The sequence below is a fragment of the Megalopta genalis genome, chromosome 15 (genome assembly GCF_051020955.1).
Source record: "Megalopta genalis isolate 19385.01 chromosome 15, iyMegGena1_principal, whole genome shotgun sequence".
In the NCBI taxonomy this organism is placed as follows: Eukaryota; Metazoa; Arthropoda; class Insecta; order Hymenoptera; family Halictidae; genus Megalopta; species Megalopta genalis.
In genome coordinates this window covers 7373098-7394107 of record NC_135027.1, presented here as the reverse complement: position 1 = coordinate 7394107, position 21010 = coordinate 7373098, and the positions used below count along the sequence as shown (strand labels likewise).

At 30.8% G+C, this 21010-nt stretch overlaps 6 protein-coding genes across 19 annotated transcripts; 2 read left to right on the top strand and 4 right to left on the bottom strand.

Annotated features, from left to right (window-relative positions):
- Window positions 1-140: 140 nt before the first annotated feature.
- Window positions 141-3852, bottom strand: LOC117219669 (X-ray repair cross-complementing protein 5). Its single transcript, XM_076526467.1, has 14 exons — window positions 3638-3852; window positions 3203-3270; window positions 2955-3065; window positions 2670-2884; window positions 2470-2598; window positions 2307-2385; window positions 2096-2233; window positions 1851-2007; window positions 1610-1749; window positions 1394-1537; window positions 1175-1320; window positions 864-1109; window positions 629-782; window positions 141-571 (listed from the first exon to the last, which is right to left on the bottom strand). The coding sequence occupies exons 1-14, from the start codon at window positions 3702-3704 to the stop codon at window positions 557-559; spliced, it is 1809 nt and encodes a 602-aa protein (XP_076382582.1). The 5' UTR covers window positions 3705-3852; the 3' UTR covers window positions 141-556.
- Window positions 3853-3906: 54 nt separating this feature from the next.
- On the bottom strand, window positions 3907-5633 carry LOC117219524 (jerky protein homolog-like). The gene is made up of 2 exons (XM_033468715.2): window positions 4118-5633; window positions 3907-4026 (listed from the first exon to the last, which is right to left on the bottom strand). Exons 1-2 carry the CDS (start codon window positions 5631-5633, stop codon window positions 3947-3949), a joined length of 1596 nt encoding a protein of 531 aa, XP_033324606.2. The 3' UTR covers window positions 3907-3946.
- A 608-nt stretch (window positions 5634-6241) lies between these two features.
- Window positions 6242-7127, top strand: Slbp (Stem-loop binding protein). Its single transcript, XM_033468716.2, has 2 exons — window positions 6242-6735; window positions 6811-7127. The coding sequence occupies exons 1-2, from the start codon at window positions 6242-6244 to the stop codon at window positions 6947-6949; spliced, it is 633 nt and encodes a 210-aa protein (XP_033324607.1). The 3' UTR covers window positions 6950-7127.
- Window positions 6946-8769, bottom strand: LOC117219547 (uncharacterized). Of its 3 annotated transcripts, XM_076526487.1 has the most exons (4): window positions 8595-8769; window positions 8256-8451; window positions 7876-8152; window positions 6946-7806 (listed from the first exon to the last, which is right to left on the bottom strand). In XM_076526487.1, the coding sequence occupies exons 2-4, from the start codon at window positions 8414-8416 to the stop codon at window positions 7381-7383; spliced, it is 864 nt and encodes a 287-aa protein (XP_076382602.1). In that variant the 5' UTR covers window positions 8417-8451; window positions 8595-8769; the 3' UTR covers window positions 6946-7380. The 3 variants fall into 3 exon arrangements, with proteins under 3 accessions (XP_076382602.1, XP_076382603.1, XP_033324639.2); XM_076526488.1 differs by lacking the exon at window positions 8595-8769 and having other exon boundaries at window positions 7876-8174; window positions 8256-8588; XM_033468748.2 differs by lacking the exon at window positions 8595-8769 and having other exon boundaries at window positions 8256-8588.
- A 395-nt stretch (window positions 8770-9164) lies between these two features.
- Vinc (vinculin) lies at window positions 9165-19144 on the top strand. Of its 12 annotated transcripts, XM_033468746.2 has the most exons (21): window positions 9166-9531; window positions 10438-10545; window positions 10629-10774; window positions 10853-11129; window positions 11207-11407; window positions 11478-11718; window positions 11794-12026; window positions 12150-12170; window positions 12311-12677; window positions 12772-13200; window positions 13273-13364; window positions 13428-13521; window positions 13777-13821; window positions 14075-14194; window positions 14448-14519; window positions 15038-15067; window positions 15215-15339; window positions 15404-15643; window positions 15720-15810; window positions 15987-16022; window positions 17067-19144. In XM_033468746.2, exons 1-21 carry the CDS (start codon window positions 9475-9477, stop codon window positions 17234-17236), a joined length of 3195 nt encoding a protein of 1064 aa, XP_033324637.2. In that variant the 5' UTR covers window positions 9166-9474; the 3' UTR covers window positions 17237-19144. The 12 variants fall into 12 exon arrangements, with proteins under 12 accessions (XP_076382571.1, XP_076382570.1, XP_076382575.1 ...); XM_076526456.1 differs by lacking the exon at window positions 15987-16022 and adding an exon at window positions 16387-16404 and having other exon boundaries at window positions 9165-9531; window positions 10629-11129; XM_076526455.1 differs by having other exon boundaries at window positions 9165-9531; window positions 10629-11129.
- On the bottom strand, window positions 19012-20708 carry Taf8 (TBP-associated factor 8). Its single transcript, XM_033468747.2, has 5 exons — window positions 20461-20708; window positions 19906-20192; window positions 19669-19819; window positions 19451-19594; window positions 19012-19385 (listed from the first exon to the last, which is right to left on the bottom strand). The coding sequence occupies exons 1-5, from the start codon at window positions 20588-20590 to the stop codon at window positions 19219-19221; spliced, it is 879 nt and encodes a 292-aa protein (XP_033324638.1). The 5' UTR covers window positions 20591-20708; the 3' UTR covers window positions 19012-19218.
- Window positions 20709-21010: the final 302 nt, after the last annotated feature.

Genomic DNA, 21010 nt, shown 5'->3' with positions numbered 1-21010 from the left:
ATCTTTTATTCTAAACAATAGCGCGTCACGCATATACCTACAAACGCGTTTTTCTCGAAACTATTGGGCCTGGTAATACGAAATATTAAATTTTTAATCATTCGTGACTTGGTTAATAAATTGAGTATTGAAAAACTGTATTATTGTCCTAAAACATTATATTTGTAATTCTTCAGCAATCACCGTTCTTTCTGACTTCGTCTGCGATTATTACAAGAATTTGACTTGATTACACGTGTAATTGGGAATTTTGGACGGTGATGACGAATAGAGTAGGAGGAATGTGGGTAGACGACCTCGTCCTTCCCATATTCAGACCGTATAGTGTCATCAACTCTGTGGTGGGCTTCATCTCAAGGATCACTTTTCTTCTGATTATTATTCCATTTTATTTCATGTTCTCTTCTTCAGTACATGTTTCTTCGAACATTGTTCAAAGACATGCAAAAATATATTATATTCTAATTAAATGGCGAAACAGCATTAGGACGACAATTGTAAAAAAGTAGTATCTTTTTCTCAAGCTCCATTGATAAAAACAGATCGAAACACTGGCTTACAACCTGTCCACCTAAAAAAATATTATTAAACAATACATGTGGAAACTTTTCATTACTTATTATCTTACTAAATCATCCAGGTCAACATCCATGGCATCCTCAGACTCATCATCTTTGATCTCGTCATCTTCACCTTCGTCATCTTTGACTGTTGCATGAATAGATTCTTCAACGTCATTCTTTTTATTGCTCTGCATATCAACTGTATTCTTAAAGTCATACCTATATTAAGAGTATTATTGTTACTAGAAGATATACTGTCTTTGAAATTTTAAGATTTCACACTGTACAAATTATTGTTACTTTTCTTTCTTTGTAGGCTCTATACTCTCCAACTGAAATAATTCTACGATTTTCTGAAGATGACATTTACTATTTTGTTTCACCAATGGGACTTCAAGAATGTTTTTTAAATATTCTTCTATAGGCGGTAACGGTTCATTCGGATGAAGTGCGCGGTGTGATAACGCATGCCATTTATGTTGCAATCCAGGATCAGGTACACATCCTGGTAAAAAACACTGACTCCTATCTATGTTGCCGTCATCTCTACATACAAAAAATATAGAAAAAATACACTGTCGACTCTTACAAACCATCTTCATACTACTTACTCTGTATCAGGTAGCATCAGGGAATCAAGTAAATTGTCTACAGCTTCATTTTGTTCATTTGTCAACTGTTTTGTAACAGACTTAAAAGATCTCGGACATACTATTCTTACCTCTCCTGCGAATGGTAAAGATATTTCTACCAGACACTACAAATTAATTGGATCACTAATTAAACCACACATGTTCGCGAATTTTATTGGAAAAAATATTAAAAAATACCCATGGCTCATCAGGATCGTCGATGCACGGAAATAATACTACCATTTTGGGGGTTAAATTATTGCTATAAACTTTTCTTACAATGGCGACCAATTTATCTGTATGCATCGCTTGGACGAAACTATAAAACGGCTTGACAGAATTCTAAAAGATAAATAGCGCACGTGTTATTAACTCAAAGTTTTCAAAATAATTTTATATGATGGTGGAACATACTTCATCCCGACTTGAAGGTAAGACAATAGTTGAAGTGTCATCATACCACCACGCTAAATCAATGCTATCTTTACATACAAAACTATGAACCATATAGCATCTCGGACCACCTTTATAACTCAGAGATTCTTCTAGATCTTCTGTATTCATAAAAGTATTTGTACATATAATATGAACTATTTATACTTAAACAAAATTTTACACAAATATAATTCTACTGTAAAAAAGATTAATGCCATACTTCCAACAGGAATAAACTCTCCCCCATATTTATAACCTGCTACAGCATCATCTTTGTTATAGCTCGATCTCTCCCTGTTGAAATATTGTACTTCTGATTTGACTTCCTTGTCTTCTGAAGCAATTTCCCATGGTGAAAGTTCATTATCTTCCGATATCTATAATAGATCATGTGATGTATTTGATATACTTATATGGTATATATGGTATATCTGACTTAATTAAGCTCTTAAAATTCTGTCTTACTTTAGTATAACTAACAATTGGTATTTCTATGTCAGCTAATTTCAAGTTAGCATACCAAGGCATAGATTTGGTAAGTACATCACCATAAAACTTCAACTCTGATATAACATTATCAAATGTTAAATGCTGGCCATTGATCTATATAATAATAAATATTTTATTAACATCTCCCGGAATAAACTGCAAAAATAAATGTTATAGCAAAGGTTACCTTCTCATGTAAATTTTTAAGAAATTTCTCACTAACGTTAAGAGAACCTTTTGGCTTATTTTCCAATAATTCTTCACCTCTAAAAGAAAATAGAAATATCAAATAATATCATGTGCTGTTTTAATCCATGATGAAATAGAAATGCAATTAATAAATTTAATACATTGTAAGCAGCTGAATTTCATGCGTATTCAGATCCTCTGCGATTTTATCTACCTGAAATTGTGAGATAATGTCTACCCCTTCATTAAAATCAGACATGAGAAATATAACTGATTTATCATTATCAATGCTGGAATAAAATATAAATGAAAATCAATTGTAAGACTTGCAATGGATTATAATAAAATGTTAAAAACATACGCATTATCTTCTATGTATTTTACTGTAGCAATAACTGCTTCTATCCAATTAGAACAATGTTTTGTGGCATGCAAATGCATAATTTTTTCTATTAATTCCCAGTTTGGTACTTCAAAATCAATATACTCTTGTACATATTCAGTATCTATGCTATTTTTTGTAATAGAAGAACCCATTAGTATGACAGCAATTTCATCTTTTGGTCGTAGGAAAATCTGTAAATCATTTAAAAAAATAATTAATTTCTTGACAAACCTTTTTTTAATCATGATATATGTTTCTTACTTTCTTATCAATAATTCTTTTAGCAATATGTTTAAACTTTTCCAGCACAGCAGGATTGGTTTCTTTCCCAGGACATGTCACTCCTATATTTATTAACAATACTAATGCATCCTGAAAATTGAATAAGAAATATGTGTACTTTTTTCGATTGATATTAAAGGGTTAACAAACACAAGAACTCATAAAGAATTGTCATTAAAATATTTATCTTTAGTAATTTCTAATTTAATGAAAATGAAAACAATAACCTTCGAAGGTGGCATTTTGCAGAAATTCAATTGGAGCAAATACTTAATTAAGAATATGTTCCAAAGTCCTGAAAAATTAACAAACACGATTATCAAGGCTTATAAGCCTTAAAGATACACATAGAGGCAAAATTATTTTTAAAGTTGCATGGTTGCAACTATAATTTTAATTTTTACGCATAACACTTCAAATAAAATAATTAATAGGTAGGTAATGCAATCTACATAGAGGACTACGTATCAAGTAACTGTCAAAAGTCACTGCATCTATGTGAACATCCTGCAACATTCAAACGTAACAGAACTATATTTATAATATAGTTATATACATTAAATGTACATACAAAACGATTTACATATTTATACGTTAAATGTAAAGATATGTACAAAATTTCTGCAATCAATAATGAAAAATAATGTTAATAATGTTTTAACCTGCGTTATTGCCATGGCCCTGTAATTTATTGATTTTCTCTCTAGTTCGACGGAGTTGGTCGAGCATGTGATGCGGCACGTGACGCGGCTCCTTTGACTCAAATTTTCGGAAAACAACTCATAATACAATGACATAAAACTTTTTGTAATCTTAACATTTTTAAACTGATTTTTTTAAACATATTGCTGATAATTTTATGATTAAAATGAGATCAAACATGATATAATGTGGACAAATATTTCTCTTTAAAATAAAATCAAATACGATATAATAATAAATATTTAATATTTATTGTGAAAAGTTATATTCTATATTGAATTGTTTTGTAGCATATTATCCTTGGAATCATGTAGTATCGTGACCTGCGGTAATGGTTTTCCTCTATTTCCTAATAACAAATACAAATGTAAAAAAAATTAATTTATATATAATTCATATTCAAATTGACTGCAAATTTTTACCATTATATGAATACATACTTATGTAATGCTCTTTGCCCAAGAAAAATATTTGTAATCCCTGCACTATGCATTGTATAAAAGTCGGTGCTCTTGCACTGTAAGATGTCAATCTCTCAAATATTGTATATAATTCACCTTTCACAGTTTCGTTACTGCTTCCTGCATAAATTATTTCTTGCAGTTCTTCTTGAGGTTCTTCTGTTTCTTCTTGAAGTTCTTCCATTTCTTCTTTTATTTCTACGCTTTCGTTCCTTCTTTCTGCTTTCTCACAGTTTAATAAATATTGTGTAACATGTGCCAGGGTGCATTGTTCACCTGTGATTATACTTATCATGTCTTGCCAGTCAGGTTGAAGCTCTTTCGTATATGACTGAATGGAAGGACTAGCAGGATTAATAATTTTATTCCATACGTTTTTGATATTTCTTTGTGTAATTTCCAACCAGGATTCAGATAAAATGTCAATGCAGCTTTTTATTGTGTAATTGGCATAAAATTCATTTATTCTTCCATCATATGTTAAAACACATTGCAAGAATTTATGGCGGAAAATTCTTTTTGTTTTCTCTATGATCTCTTGATCCAATGGTTGAAGAATAGATGTTGTATTAGACGGTAAATATATAATTTTAAAATCCTCATCTTCTTGTTGTGAAACTTTATAAGCTTCACAGTTATCTAACAATAAAATTGCTTTTTGTGGTATTTGCTTTTCCTCCTGGTATTGTTTTACAGATGGTTTAAAATGTTTTTCAAACCAATCTAAAAATATTGTACTGTCCATCCATGCATTTGTCTGCGATTTAAAAATTACAGGTAATGAAACTTCATGTTTCAAAGCTATTGGGTTTTTATATTTGTAAATTACAAGAGGCATAATCTTATGCGTGCCTAACGCATTTGCACATAAACCAATTGCAATTCTATCTTCTTTCAGCTTGTGTTCGCTAAGACTTCTTTTTTCTTCTCCAGCCAGTGTTTTCGTCGGAACAGCCTTCCATAAAAGTCCACTTTCGTATATATTATAAACATTTTCTAAACTTATATTTTCTTCCTTCATTATTTTTTTTAAATCTTTTACAAATGCTCCATCCTGATCAGCACTAACTCTCTTCCGGTACGCGTTTCTGAAACGTATATCATGACGTATTTTAAATTTTGTTAACCAGCCACGACTCACCTTAAATTGCGAACATGATGGCAAATTTTCTTTTACTTCTGTCGCCTTTTGTAATATGAGATTATCGGTTATACGGTCACCAAGTGTTCTTCTTTGTTCGAACCATGCCAATAATTGTTTATCTACTTCATCATATACTGGCTCTGCTATTCTTCGTCGCTTAAGCTCGTATTTACTTTTATCAGCAAACGCATTAATTTTTGTAGCATTTTTACGAATGTCTTGGATTGTTCTGATACTAACACCATATTTATTTGCAATTTGTTTAGATGTCAATCTTGTTTCTCGAATATCCTTCAAGACATCCAAGCGTTGCTGCATGTTCAATAACGTATATTTCCTTCTTGGTGGCATAATATTAATAGTAAATATATTAATTGTCACAATTTATATATCACTAACTATTAATATCACCAATAATAACACTTGACACTAAAAATTAATAATGCATGTTTACAAATTGTAATTCTATCTTTTACTGATTTAAATAATTTTAATATTGTATTAATACGTGTATTTTTATCTCATTTGTCTGATAGAGTTTGAATCGGCCTCTTACAAAAATCCTCGTACAATAGAATTCTAAAGGTTGAAGCCGTGAAAATAACAGGCTGTCAGAAAAGGCGCGCATTGGAGAATTCATAACATTTGCAAAAATGAGAGGTGTAATCCCATGGAGAAGTGCAATTATGCAGTGAATTTAAAAATTAAATTAAGTTCTTTAATCATAGACGAGAGTCTAGATTAATAAGCTCTTGTATTTATCATAAAAATTGTAGATTAACAATTCTTCGTAATGTTCTAATTCAAAAGTTATTGATTTAGGTTACTTCTATTAGGTAAGGTATTGTTTACTTTTCGCTTTATTATGTTTGCTTACTACGTATTCACGTAAATTATATTCTACGTTATTGTTTACTCGTAGGTTGGTTTAAGAATTATATTTTTAATAATTATCTAATATGGAAACCGTTGTAAAAACTTCCTGGTTAGAACTCGCGGATGAAGAAGATGCTCTTCTTAATGAAGCCATTTGTATGAGTTCAAATGAACTTGGTAAAATATTAGAGTCGAACAAAGAAAGCACAATTGCTCAAAATTCCTTACAACCACAATTGCACGAAGATGTTACTATGAGCGTTACAACAAATATTAATACAAATGTATTTACAAATCATTCATCCAACATACAATATGAAGATAATGTTAAAAATAAACTAGAAGACTTGTACTGTTTACGCAAGAGAACTAGAGAAAATAGTACATACAATGAAGATACAAAAGTTTTTCGAACTCGACGTAACAGTGACTCTAGTTCTACTACGAACTCTTCTGACAGTAGTAAAAAATGTGTAGAATATGAAACAGATCCTATAGTATTGGCACGTAGACAAAAAGAAATAGATTATGGAAAAAATACCATTGGATACGATAGATACATTCAGGCTGTGCCTAAGTAAGGATTTTATAAGCAACAATATTACCATAAAGATATAAAATAATTAATTTTACTAATTATATCCATTTTTAGAGAAAAACGTACAAGGGAACATCCAAGAACACCTCCAAAGTATATTAAATATAGTAGAAGAGGGTGGGATGGTATGATAAGATTGTGGAGGAAACAGCTTCATCAATGGGATCCTCCTGAAGATAACAATGCTGATTGAAATAAAATTGAAACTTTATTTTGTTACATAAATATTTAATTTTGTAATACTATTTCTGGTTCCATGTCATTGTGGTTCCTCCACATATAAATATTAAGTCAAATGTAGTGTAAATTTTGGTACATTCTTATACATATTTATATGCATTAAAAAAAATTAAAGTAAATTAAGAAATTTATATTATACATGTAGCATAGGAAATCTTTAATTTTGAAATTTTTACTAAACTTACTGTTTAGTTCATATATAAATACATGTACAGATCTACAAGTTTGAAGATATTCGAAAACACTTAGAAATAAAAATGAAAACATAGTATTATTTAAAAATTCTTTAATTTTCCTTTTACTTTATATATTAAGTTCCTTATTTAGTTATTTTTTGATTGTTTTCAAGCATAGATTGTATATTCAAATTATACAAAGTAAGCTTTATTTTGTGCTAGATTGAGTTTCTAATTGTTTTAATATAATATCTAGTTTTTCATTAGTCTTTTGCTCCATTTCATTCATTTTTTTCATCAGCCTTATCTCCATATCATGAAGCCTATTGTCAATGAAAGTCTTAATGTCTATATTTAATTCAGTATGCTGTTTCTTATATTGTCCCATTTCTTTTTCATGATTATCTTTTACATTTGTGTCTATTGATGAATTGAAGATATTCTTGTAACATGATTGTATACCAACTGGAGCATTATCTTCATCCAAGAAAGGTAGTTCACTTAGGAATTGTTTTATGATTTCAGGATTAAAAATGGGTGGAAACAAAGTTTTGGATTCAGCAGTAGATTCTGTTATATAGAGCATTATACCATATATCCACATAACTGAATCTTTACTCTTTGTTTTTGTGAACTAAAACATTCTAAATTAATTAATTTGTTCATAGAAACCTTTAGATTTCATTGCAAAGAATTCTTATACCTTTATACTAGCTTCAGAAGTAGGTGGACTAAATTTTGTTTCTGCAAAATAAACAGAGTTATCTTCAAACTCATCTAAAAGGTCTGCAAATACTGTTGTTTGGTACTCTCCGCATAGCTTGAAAAATTCTAGAACATAGCCCTCTGAAACCATGGCAATATGAGATATTTTTTGATGGTTTGGTAACTTTAGTTCCAACATACATGGCTCATTAGAAGATTGAGTTGGTTGTAAAGACATACATGTATTTAGGTTGACTATTTCATCAATATCGACACTGTAAACATAGCCACAACAATCTTTTAATGTTACAGAATTAGTACATTATGTTCAGTACAATATTACAACAATACAGTATTAAAAACCAAAATATTCAATACTTTTCTTGTTTTTGAGAAGAAACTGTGAGAGTAAAAACATCTCGCCACGTTTTGTTATTAGTGATTTGCCAGTTACAAGAAGCTCTCAGATATTCTTTATTTAACTGCTTTGTTTTACTTGCTGAAGAGTTATCAACTTTTTGGTTATTTGAAAGTTCCATTATATGTACTATCTATTCTTCTCTACGAGTCAGTTCTATTAACAAACAATAAAATTTTTGTGTTTTATATTCACTAAAAAGGAAATCTCTGTTTCCATATTTACTATTATGTAGAAAGAAATATTGAACCACAGATGAGGTACAGTCTGTGATTGACCACTCTGTGAATACTTTTTACCTTCTCGTAGATAATTCTGTTTCTTAATACAGACATAAATACAAAAATTAAATTAAATGTGCTACATCTATAAGCATGTATTATGTATATTCGTCCTTTAGTGAAATATGTAATACACACATGTACTTATAGTTCTGTATGAAAGTTTCATACATAACATATGCGTATGCTACGATTACACATGTATACAATAAATATGTACGTACATACATATTTCGATGACGTAGAAAATAACGCTATGTATGTATAATTTCTAAATAGTGGCGGTTGATTTGAATTGATCCGAAGAAAACATGCATTCCTTTCCTGATCCACTATTGGACGCATTAACATAAATCAAGGTTATTATGTAAAATCAACTCCTCTACATACATGGTATGTACGTTTGGATCAAGCACTTGCAGTAAACTGTTATTCATTTATTTTAATTTGTCTTCTCGTCTCTCGAGGAAGTCGTCATAAAATCAAATGTAGAAAACTTCGAAATCACAAGCGAGTTCCACAGGGAATTTTGTTAAATTATCTGGTAACTTACAAATTTATGGCTACCTTGTTTTCCCTAGATATTCTGCTACCAAGCTGTGTGCAACCGATGATGCATGATGCATCGATACGATTTTCTCGGCTAGAGCAATCATTAGGATTCTTGATCGTGATCCATCACGGAGCTACCGAGCTACCATTTCATTCTTGCTGTCCCATAAGCCGCATTGTTTGTATTGTTTCTTGTTATTTTTAAAGTGAATTGCTTCCAAATTATCCAATGTATTGTTGATGAGTTTACACGTAGAATCTCGGTTGTACCTTCAGTATAATTTTTTTTCTGTGAATACGATTACATAGTTAATAATTCTACATTTTCTCGAGAAAAGACATCAAGATGCCGGTATTTCACACGAAAACTATAGAAAGTATTCTCGAACCTGTAGCACAACAGGTAATAAAACTTTTAATCTTATTGATTAACAACAATTATATCGATAATGTTTCGAATGATGTTCCGAAACTGTCATTTGTTTCGCTATTTTTAAGAGAGGAAAATACAGAACGTTGAAAAATAATATCTTGTGAAAATTTAATTGATGAGAAATCACAGTTATTCTGTAACAAATTATTTGTTCTTGAAGATGTATATATATATATAAAACATAAAGTAAACATTTCTTGTTGGTTTCTGTTCTATAAATAATTTGATTGTATACATTTCGAACCTGTCAAACTATACATATTAAAAAGAACTTTTAGTAAAAATGCATTAAAAATGTAATTTAACTTCATTGACATTAATATTAATTATGAGTGGGTCTATTTACCATGACTCAAATTGCCAAGTGACTTGTGTTTCTTTATATAGAACTATGACATCATTCTACAAATATAGGGCAGGGATACTAAATTCATCTTTAGGTCTGAAAGCTTGGATATATGAAACTCAATCCCTTTGCCAGCTAAATCGCTGAAACAAACATATTAACCACCTGAGAATGCTTAGTATTTCCAAAAAAGGACAAGTTGAAGCTATCTATCATCATGTCATCCCACACATTGCACATTGACAAATATAAATGCATTTAAGCTAAATCATCTTTTAAACATGTTAATGACTTTATTTCAATGTTAATACATAATAAGTAGAACAACATTTATTACCTTAATTAAAATATTTTGTTATCTTGTAGGAAATCCTAATAAGTAAAAAGAAAATGGATTATTCATAATCTTGCATTATTATAAAATATTTTATAATTAAATATAGTTAAAATTACTATTTAATAAAAACATAAAAATTCAATGAGACATATGACATTTATTTTTTGTATATACTAATAATTTTATAATGTAGGTTTCTAGACTCGTTATTTTACATGAAGAAGCTGAAGATGGAAATGCAATGCCTGACTTGGGCAGACCTGTCCAAGCAGTTAGTATGGCAGTGGCAAATCTTGTAAAGGTAAACTAATTTATGAAAAAAATATTCCTACAGAAATTCAAAAATTATTTAACATTTTTATTTATATTAACTATTACATGTAGGTGGGCAAAGAAACAATAAATTCTTCTGATGATGCTTTACTTAAACAAGACATGCCTGCTGCATTGCAACGTGTGGAAGGTGCTTCACGTCTTCTGGAAGAAGCATCAGCTATGCTTAAACAAGATCCTTATTCTGGACCAGCTAGGTGTCAAAAATATAAAACAATATCTTTGTACTTATTAGCAGTGATAAATAATTCCTTTAATACTTTTTTTTTTTTTAGAAAAAAGCTTATCGAAGGTTCGCGTGGTATTCTTCAAGGAACCAGTTCGCTGTTGCTTTGTTTTGATGAAAGTGAAGTTCGCAAAATTATCAGAGAATGTAAACGAGTTCTAGACTATTTAGCAGTAACCGAAGTTATTGAAACCATGGAAGATCTAGTTCATTTTCTTAAAAATTTGAGTCCCTGCCTTAGTAAAGTATCAAAAGAAGTGAGTGCTCGTGAGAAAGAATTAACTCATCAAGTGCATAGAGAGATTCTTGTTCGATGCTTGGACCAGGTTGGTTTAGACAGGCTCTAATATTTAATAATTATAATTATTGTAACTATATACTCTATCACCTATTTTTGTAACAGGTGAAAACTCTTGCACCAATTCTTATTTGCTCTATGAAAATTTTTATTCATATTATATCTCAAGGAGGTAAGGGAGCAGAAGAAGCAGCTGAAAATCGGAATTATTTATCTGGCAGAATGTCTGATGAATTAAACGAAATTATTAGAGTATTACAATTGACGACCTATGATGAAGAAGAGTGGGATGCTGATCAGTTAACAGTAAGCAGTGACTCAAACTTAGATAATTCAATGAATAAATAAAATAATTAATCTGTTTATTTATTTTTAGGTTCTTAAAAAAGCACAGAGCGCTATTGAATCCAGAATAAGAGCAGCATATGATTGGTTAGATGATGGACTTGCCTTACGCGGTGGAGTTGGAGAGAAAAGTCTTCGTCAAATAGTAGAACAAGCACAGCGTTTGGCGGACAGATATCTTCCTCCATCTCAAGCAGAACCATTGAATAAATTAACTTCACAAATTGTTACTATGACCAATGCTCTTTGTGAGTTGCGACAGAATGAAAGAGGTGCTACTCTTTTTTTTTTTTTTTAAGAAACTATTAACAGTTTAATTATATACTTATCCTACTGCATTATTGAAGGAACAACACCACAAGCGGAGGCTTTAGCACGCGGTATTAAGGAAAAAGTGAACGAACTTAGAAGTTCTATCGCATCCGCTATAGTGGCTGCTGACAAATCTGGAACTACTCAGACTGCTCACACGGTCGCAGGTCGTTTAGAACAAGCTAACAAATGGTTGTTAAATCCTCAAAACGATGACAAAGGACTTGGCCAGAGAGCTATAGCGCTGATCATACATGAAGGAAAGAAGGTAGGACATAGTGTATAACTGACAAAATTCTCTGGTATCCTCCTATACCTAGGTACAGTATTATTATTAATACAGAGGCTTATCATATAACTTTAATAATTTGAATGCCGCAAACGGAGTCAGAATCAGCAACACGTAGCGAGCGTAAGTTACGTGTAACATACCGAGTACTTATTCTAAAGTGCACCTTGATCTAATTATATTGTTGGTATCTTTACATTAAATTGTGGCTGATCTCCTAAACTATCTTATGTTTATCAGTTGGTTTATGTTCTAAACGATAGGTTGCCGAAGGTTTGCCGGGTATACACAAAGCAGAGATTCTGCAATTGTGCGACGAGGTTGACAATCTTTCTCATCAACTTGGAGATCTTTGTGCTCATGGACTAGGGAATACACCACGGGCTCAAGAAATCGCTCGTCAGTTGTCACACAAATTGTACGAATTGAAGAATAGAATACAGCAGGCTGTTGTATCCAGAGTGGTTGAAGATTTTATTGACATCACTACACCCTTAAAACAGTTTACGGATGCTGTGCTAGCCCCAGAAGGTACACCAGGACGTGATCAAAACTTCAATGATAAAACACATGCTCTTCAAACATTTTCTAATAGGGCGGCCAAGACAGCCAAGATGGTAGCTGCTGGTGGTACGTAAAAATATTATTATTTTTGTAGTAAATTCATTGCGTTAGGCATAATTGTATAGAATCACTAATGGATTATGCCACGAATTATAATTAGGGAGCGGTGGAAACAAAAAGTTAGCAGAAGCATTGACCGCTAGTGCATCACAAGTTGAATCGTTGACTCCTCAGTTGATAAACGCTGGACGAATTCGAATGACGTATCCGAACAGTAAAGCTGCAGATGAACATTTTGAAAATTTAAGACAACAGTACGCAGAAACAATGCAAAGGGCGCGGGCATTATGTGACGAAGCCACAGATAGCGGTGACTTTATTAGAACTTCTGAAGAACAAATACAGAAGCACTCATTCCTTTGTGAAGAAGCTATTGCTAAGAGTCATCCGCAAAAGATGGTAGATAATACAGCCGCCATCGCTAGACTGGCTAACCGAGTGATTCTGGTGGCTAAACAGGAAAGTGACAATAGTGAAGATCCTGCATTCATTCAGAGAGTTAACTATGCAACGGATATACTTCAAAATAGTGAGTAAAATGAATATTGAACTACATTCAGATGAATTCAATCTATTATGTACATTAATTATTTTTATGCAGGCGTTGCGCCAATGGTACAAGATGCAAAGCTGGTTGCAATTAATATAAATGATAGTAATGCAATCTCTCATTGGAGAGAAAGCAACCGAGCAGTAAGTAGAACATATAATATAAAATTTCTCACTGTTATTGATTGATTTTTCTCTATTTTATAGCTGTTGGCTAATGTTGGGCATGTACGTAAAGCTATTGCGGTTCAACCCGATGTCATACCTCCGCCAGAAGTGTCACAATTACATCTTAATGATGGTAAGTGCAGAAAATAGTTCTGTAACATAATCTTGATTTTTTATGTTATATAAAAAGTGATATATTGAATGTACACTTCTATGGAAATAGGTATTTAATAACTATAATGTAGAAGTGGTTAAAAAATGTACATTACATCACCATTCCATCATCATTTTATCCTAATTTTATAGAGAATATGAGTATGATAATAGGTTTTTTATACGAAGTATAAATTTTTCGTATAACAAGTCTTTAATTACATATTTCTTCCAGACGAACAATTGCCAAGCCGTCGATATAATTACTTCACAGATAAAGGTACTATATATTTGCATGGAGACGACTTATGCATGATTGACAATCATAATATGATATTAGTAGAATCCTATTTTTATCAGTTTCTGAAATATAGGCACATAGAAGATAATAATAGTGTTTTAAACAATATTGTGTTTCATAAGAGATTCATGTTACATTTTAAAATAATGTATATCTCAAAATAACAGTCCTGTTTGATTTTTTAATTTTAATGGAAAATTTGAACATTTGTAAATATTTCTTTAAATACTAGTTGGTGAACCTTTAAGAAATCAACCATCGCCAAGCAATTTATGTGTCATCAGCCCTAATCTGAACACAAATAAACCCCAACATCGCGCTATCAGTCCATTACCGAAGTGGGCACGTGAAGGTATTTACTGTTACTAGAAAGAATATGGTAAATTTTAAAGAAAGTATTTAAACTAAACATATATGTATGTATGTATGTATGTATGTATCTATATATATGTTTAGTTTAAATACTCTTTCTTTATATATACACATATATATTGTTAGATTATTTTAAAAATGATTTAAATTTCATGACAGAAAAGAGAAGTTTCAGTGATAATATTGTTCTTTGATACGTTAGGATCAAAAATTAATTTTTTTTTTTTTATCAGGAGATAACCCTGATCTCCTGTATCAAGAACTGGCTTCTGACAACGAGTTAGAAAAATCAGTTCACGATGGAGGTAATTTAAAATTAGTAATTTTAGGGTCTGAAAACAGCAAGTGTTCAATGTGCAAAACTTTATTTTTTGGGAATCAGCATGTATAAATTATAATCAATTACATATTATTAAATTCAGCTATTATTCTTTATAAAATTGTATACATAAAATTAAAAGTACAAAAATTCATGAAATTACATTTATGATATTTTGCTGAATTAGAAAAGTTTTAGCTTTAGTTATCAAATTTTGAAAAATAGGAGATGACTATACTACTAGTAAAATTCATTACATTTGGCAATTCATATACCTTTTTACATTCCATGTAATGTCATAATGATCATTCTAAATTTCGCTTTATGATATTATTTGTATTATGTCTCCCTTTGTCTCCCATGTTAATATTTTAAACCATTCATTATATTAATATACTTCATACAATGTGTGTGATAAGTTTCACTGCATGCATACTAAAGTACTTTTTGTACTGACATGTCTTAACAATGTGTTTGCATCTTTAATGCTGCGTGGAATGATAGGCTATTATTATGATTATGATAATGATGATGGTAATTATAAAATTCCTGCATTTTTTTCATATAAGTGGATGTCAAACTCTACTCTGCAAAGAGTATGCAAGAAACTTTATATTTTGATACAGATTTATGTATCATTATACAGTTACTATGAGCTCTTTTGTTTTTTTTCTTACACAGAAGTCGCACCACCACGTCCCCCATTACCTGGTGGAGACATAGCACCTCCAAGACCTCCACCACCAGAAACAGATGACGAGGACGAAATGTTTATGCATGCACCACAACCTAATCAGCCTATAATGGTACTTAAAATTTTTTTCTTTAATTAAACAGTACAATACTTATTTGAATTTATTAAACTTTTAGATGGCAGCTCATGGCCTACATCAAGAAGTGCGGCAATGGTCTAGCAAAGATAATGAGATTATTGCAGCTGCAAAGAAGATGGCTATTTTGATGGGTAGACTATCAGGTTTAGTCAGAGGAGAAGGTGGCAACAAGCGAGATTTGATTGCATGTGCAAAAGATATTGCAGAAGCCTCTCAAGAAGTGACTCGTCTAGCCAAAGAACTAGCTAGGGAATGTACTGATAAACGTATTCGTACAGTAAGTTAACTTGTCATAATGTTTTATCACTTTAATATTATTAAGATACATTATAATTTTTATATTTACTTTCTAGAACCTTCTTCAAGTTTGCGAGCGTATTCCTACTATAGGGACACAGTTGAAAATATTATCAACAGTCAAAGCTACAATGCTAGGTGAACAAGGTATAGTACATAAATTTCTTCATAAAATAAAAATTAGTATTCTTAATGTAATATATATTTGATGCAGTAAAAGATAATTCACTTAATAATAATTAACGGATGTTGGGGAGTAAGCTTTTATATTCTCAAAGAAATTGATCCGACAAACAATTATTAATTAAATTTTTCATACATAGAGACGCTCCCCACCTGGGAAGAATTGATGCTTTATGGTAAAAAAGTTGATAAGATTATGCTTGATATCTTTATCGTTCTCTTTAGCGTTTATTTTGTTTAATTTTCGAGAATCCCGCGGGTCTTGCACTTGCATTGCAATGCATGCACATTTTGTCTCCCCTACAGAAGACCAAGAAACAATTCAATGAGAAACATCTATTTCATTATCTTTAAAACGTTTTTAAAGTGATCAAAAGAAGGTAATAGCGATATGAACAAGTTAAATTTACGTTGAGCAAATCAAATATAAAATCTAGAAATAATTTCTAATAGTTTAATTATCAAACAAATATTTATGTACATTTTATTGAAACTTCTACATGGTTTTCGGTTAATGTGCCTCTTCTCATCGTGGTGTAGACGAATTGATTGGCTACAGTAAGTTTATTATATGATAAGTAGAAGTTAGCATAATCCATATGACCGATAATAATAGACAATACATCGATATCAACGTTGTGTATACGTAAAAAACAATCTACTGTATCCGTAAAAAATTCTTCATCTGTAATGCATTTCATATGTCATTGAATTAGTTTACAGCAGACCAAAGTGGTAAACACTGACATCATTAAAACTAGTCTCCATTCTTCGTCAATCTTAGCATTCATATTTTAAGTTTGTCCCTTTTGCATGATTTATTTAATTAAAGCACACACTGTTTTCCCTTTGGAACAGTCACACTCTGTTTTTCAAATACATTTTCACATATTTAAAAACTACTAGTTGACATGTATTGCATGCAATACACTACAGTAGTTACCCCTGTAAGAAATAGTTGATTATTCAGTTTACACCCTTTGATACATTCTTGCAACGAACATATTCATCTGTGCAACATCTGCTATTACTATATCACAGAGATTATTTACCTTACTTTGATTTGTTTCACTGTACAATAATTTTCATTAATATACTTCGTTAAATTATGGAATGTATTAATATAAATGAATACTTTTAAATTATAATCATTGTTTTTAATTTCTCTGTTTCATTGTAAATTTTTAATTCAATACTAAATTTTTCTTGAAAAAATGCAGGTACAGAAGAAGACCAAGAAGCCACAGACATGCTCGTTGGAAACGCTCAAAATCTTATGCAGAGCGTAAAGGAAACTGTCCGAGCAGCAGAATGTGCAAGCATAAAGATACGAACAGCTTCTGGTATGAAGTTGCGCTGGGTGCGACGTCAGCCTTGGTACCAGTACTGAACAAGTTGTTGAAATAATGAAAGTGAATTAGAACAAATGGGTAAGACTTCCTAATATAAGATATCTTTTAATAATAAATTCCACATGGTATATTTCAAGAAAGTGTTCTAACAAGAAGTAACATTCTGATGATCAGAATTCATTGAATTTTTTCAAATTATTTTAGAAAAATTTTTTTTAATCGCTTATTCTATGTATCCTTTTACTTCCTTTTATGTTCAAAAGTCGTTTGCACAAATTTGTGCTTGAAGAAAAAATGTATAAGCTAAATATTTGACGTTATTGAGACCGAAAAAACATTCAGTGCCTTCTGCACACCAGAATTATAACTCTTGCAATAGTCTCAAAATATAAAGCATAATCGTAACGATAATTTATATTTATACATATATTGACAAATAACATATTCTTCGCGTAAGAGTTACAGTAGTATCCATATAATTAAGGATACTTGAAAAATGTTATAACTTTTTTTTAAACTAGACTAAATTTTTTTAGTTGATAGAGAGACTAGTTTATTAGACAATGACTATAATACTTTCTATAAATTTTGCTGTTATTTGGAATGACAACAAAAATTAAAAAACTCATGTTTTTAAACTTTTTTTATCTGAGTCTATAACAAAAATTTTAAAAATGCGTTATATAGAACTCGGTAACTTCTAGAAAATTCATCGAAATCGGTTGATCTTGACATAAGCTTTAAACAATTGAAAATCGCAGTATTTCACGAATTTCAACCAAAAACAGGTCACTTTGCATCTTTCAATGACTGTAGCATGACTATGCGTCAACTGATTTCAATGAAAGTTTCAACATGTACATAAGTAACCGAGATCTACAAAATGCATTTTTTACATTTTCGTTATAGGATCAGATAAAAAAGTTGAAAATCATAAGTCTTTTATTCTCTTTTTGTCATTCTAAGCAATAGCAAAATTTATAAAAAGTATTATAGTCATTATCTAGTAAACTAGTTCCTCTATCATCTAAACAAAATTCAAGTCGTTTAGTCTAGTTTTAAAAAAGTTATACCGTTTTTCAAGTGTCTTTAAGTATATGGCCACCACTGTATATAGTTTATAATATAACAAAGGAGCTAGTGATTAATAGTAGAGAGCTACTTCATCTGAATTGAGAAACATATCTCAATTATTGGAGTATAATCTAAAAGTATTTTCAGATGACCTATTTAAAGAGCCTATCTCTCTCAACCTAAGTAAAAAATAAAATTTAGTAGAGATGATAGAGCTTATGCCTTATACAAATTACCAATTTGCTATATATTTGTATGCATATTCACAGTAAGTGTACTTCATATATATATAAATATATAATAATATTGATCCAACATAAGCACATTAGAGCAAGAAATTTTTATCTATATTTCTGAGAAATGTAATCGACTCAAGATACTATATCGTATTTTTACAGAGTGAAAGTTTCATGTATCTCATTTTAATAGGGTGCTATATATATATTTACTGCAACATACTTCTATGTAGAAAAACATAACATGCAATATTATAATAAGAAAATATATTTTTATAAGTTTTGTCTAATCATCCCTTTTAGGAGACTTACATAATCGATTTTATATACTCTTTCTTTTCTTTCCTTTCTTTTAAATTGGTGCTATATACGTGCAATATAAATGTGAAATATTGCAAAATAATGTAAGAGTGAGCAATGTTAAACCAAATATGTGGAATCATTTTAGTACTATACTACTAAAACAAAAATAAGTAGATTAAACGATAATAATAGTAATCTCATAACAAGCAGATGGAATGTTTTTATATTACATAATACTAATTTTTAGTAATACATCCTGAATTTCTGTAAACCTATTTATAATAAAGATTAATTTTTATTGTAATACAAATATAAAAACTTATTGATCATGTATAGCATAAGAACATTATATACACATCCTTAGTCAAAAAATTAATAAACTTAGAAGAACGTATTTGATTAAATCATCAACATTCTAGAGAATCTCTCTTCATTGTGTGTGAACTTGGAGGTACTGCACCTGGCATTTTATTCTTTGGTATTTTTCCAGGACGTAAGTAGGGATTATCAATAGCATCTTGTTGTGTTGTAGTTTCCCCATTTTGTTCAGTATCTTCGTTTTGTACTTTCATACCTAAAATGACACAAAATTTTTAGTTTTATAAAGATAAATATTTATTATTTATAAGGAAATCAGACCTTCTTCTGTTTCTTCCAATTCTTGCTCCTTTTTCTTTTTTACTGGACTTGGTTCAAATTGGAAATCTTGATCAGTTTCAAATACTTGATCTTGAGGAAGAAGAGCAGCTAGGTAACTAGGAAATTGTGCTTTACAGGATATCACTGAAAAAATAAATGTTTAATATCTTGAATACATTCAACTATAAATATATCATGATTGTAGTGAAATTACTTACATGGAAACATACTGTTGTCTTCTGTTAAAAATAAGCTATGAGTGTCTCCAGTTTTTGCAATAAATCTAGTCAAAGCCCTTTCAATATCACGTTTCTGTGTTGCTGCTTTTTCTCTTATTGCTTCATATTCTGTGACTGGCTGTTTATGTGTCTGTTCATAGATAAAAAATACAATAATATAATTCACTACAAAACAGTCAGATATTTTAAACTAAAAATTAGAAGAATTATTTTTACCGGTGTCCTAATATATGCATGTGGATCAGGAAAGAGCGGTAAGTAACCAGGTATATGAGATGGATGACCTTGTTTTACTCCAGCTTGTAAAATATTTAATTGCTTTGATTGAGTCTGTTGCTGAAGTGGTGGTAATACTGTCCTGTTCAATCTCTTCCCATAAGTTTCTAAATTATCCAATTTTATACCCATATTTATCAATGCTAATATAATGTCTGCTATGAGTGGTTCGGTTCTGCCAGACAATTCACAATAATTTCTTGCAGATTCTCCCACCTCTACTATAACTGTAAAACATTTTTTATTAACATATGAATAATATATCAAAAAAGAACAAACAAATTTTTAAATAATAGTTATAGAAGAACTTATTGGATTATATCTCTAGGATTGGATTAGTAGTTTATGATTGCAATTTCGAATGCTACCGAACAGACTATTGAACAATCTGTAGCTATAATATAGAGTTTCACCTTCAATAAATAAAATTAAATAGAAAATACTAATAAAAACATATTTTAGGTTAGGATCGTGGAATTTCATTTAAGTACTTACAAGATTGCAGCATCTCTGTCAGGGTTTCTAATGCTTGTTTCTCGCCAGTATCATAGCCACTTTCTACTAGAATGCTACAGACTACATGATTTAATATTTTCCTTCGTGTATTTGTCGTTTGAATATCCATGTTTTTCCATGGAGATTCATATTATAACAAGTAATCAACAACAGAATAGCATGCCACTCAACGACATCGTACGTGGAAAGCTTGAACTTGCTCTTGCTAGAAAGGAACCCTATATGTACATATCACACAAAATACAATATACAGGGTTTCCCAAAAGCGGAAATGCAATCCGCAGCTTTGTGTACGAGTTATTAACGAAAAACAGTGATCAATCAGAAGCGAGATCATTTGGCGCGAGACGGCCGAGCCAATGAGCAGAACTGGGCTCCGTGCATTCGTTGACTGGGCCGCCGCGTGCCAGCCGAGCTCGCCTCTTATTGGTCAGTGCTTTTCGTTAATAACTCGTAAACGAAGCCTCGGAGAAAATTTTCACAAAGGAAAAAGTTGCTTCAAATGACCTCAGGAATCTCTCATTTCCAG

What these genes read in the sequence shown, in the direction of transcription:
- LOC117219547 (XM_076526487.1), bottom strand. Translation starts at nt 8,416, where the DNA reads ATGGAACTTTCAAATAACCAAAAAGTTGATAACTCTTCAGCAAGTAAA. An exon ending in TCTTCTCAAAAACAAGAAAA is followed by an intron (nt 8,153 to 8,255) that starts GTATTGAATATT and finishes CTATGTTTACAG; the next exon opens with TGTCGATATTGATGAAATAG. An exon ending in CTTCTGAAGCTAGTATAAAG is followed by an intron (nt 7,807 to 7,875) that starts GTATAAGAATTC and finishes AGAATGTTTTAG; the next exon opens with TTCACAAAAACAAAGAGTAA.
- LOC117219524 (XM_033468715.2), bottom strand. Translation starts at nt 5,633, where the DNA reads ATGCCACCAAGAAGGAAATATACGTTATTGAACATGCAGCAACGCTTG. An exon ending in GGGCAAAGAGCATTACATAA is followed by an intron (nt 4,027 to 4,117) that starts GTATGTATTCAT and finishes ATTTGTTATTAG; the next exon opens with GAAATAGAGGAAAACCATTA.
- LOC117219669 (XM_076526467.1), bottom strand. Translation starts at nt 3,704, where the DNA reads ATGCTCGACCAACTCCGTCGAACTAGAGAGAAAATCAATAAATTACAG. An exon ending in AAAGAATTATTGATAAGAAA is followed by an intron (nt 2,885 to 2,954) that starts GTAAGAAACATA and finishes AATGATTTACAG; the next exon opens with ATTTTCCTACGACCAAAAGA. An exon ending in CTGATGCTACCTGATACAGA is followed by an intron (nt 1,110 to 1,174) that starts GTAAGTAGTATG and finishes TTTTGTATGTAG; the next exon opens with AGATGACGGCAACATAGATA.
- Taf8 (XM_033468747.2), bottom strand. Translation starts at nt 20,590, where the DNA reads ATGGATATTCAAACGACAAATACACGAAGGAAAATATTAAATCATGTA. An exon ending in AGACAACAGTATGTTTCCAT is followed by an intron (nt 19,595 to 19,668) that starts GTAAGTAATTTC and finishes TTATTTTTTCAG; the next exon opens with TGATATCCTGTAAAGCACAA. An exon ending in ATTGGAAGAAACAGAAGAAG is followed by an intron (nt 19,386 to 19,450) that starts GTCTGATTTCCT and finishes GTGTCATTTTAG; the next exon opens with GTATGAAAGTACAAAACGAA.
- Slbp (XM_033468716.2), top strand. Translation starts at nt 6,242, where the DNA reads ATGGAAACCGTTGTAAAAACTTCCTGGTTAGAACTCGCGGATGAAGAA. An exon ending in TACATTCAGGCTGTGCCTAA is followed by an intron (nt 6,736 to 6,810) that starts GTAAGGATTTTA and finishes ATCCATTTTTAG; the next exon opens with AGAAAAACGTACAAGGGAAC.
- Vinc (XM_076526455.1), top strand. Translation starts at nt 9,475, where the DNA reads ATGCCGGTATTTCACACGAAAACTATAGAAAGTATTCTCGAACCTGTA. An exon ending in TCGAACCTGTAGCACAACAG is followed by an intron (nt 9,532 to 10,437) that starts GTAATAAAACTT and finishes TTTATAATGTAG; the next exon opens with GTTTCTAGACTCGTTATTTT. An exon ending in ACAATTACATCTTAATGATG is followed by an intron (nt 13,522 to 13,776) that starts GTAAGTGCAGAA and finishes TATTTCTTCCAG; the next exon opens with ACGAACAATTGCCAAGCCGT.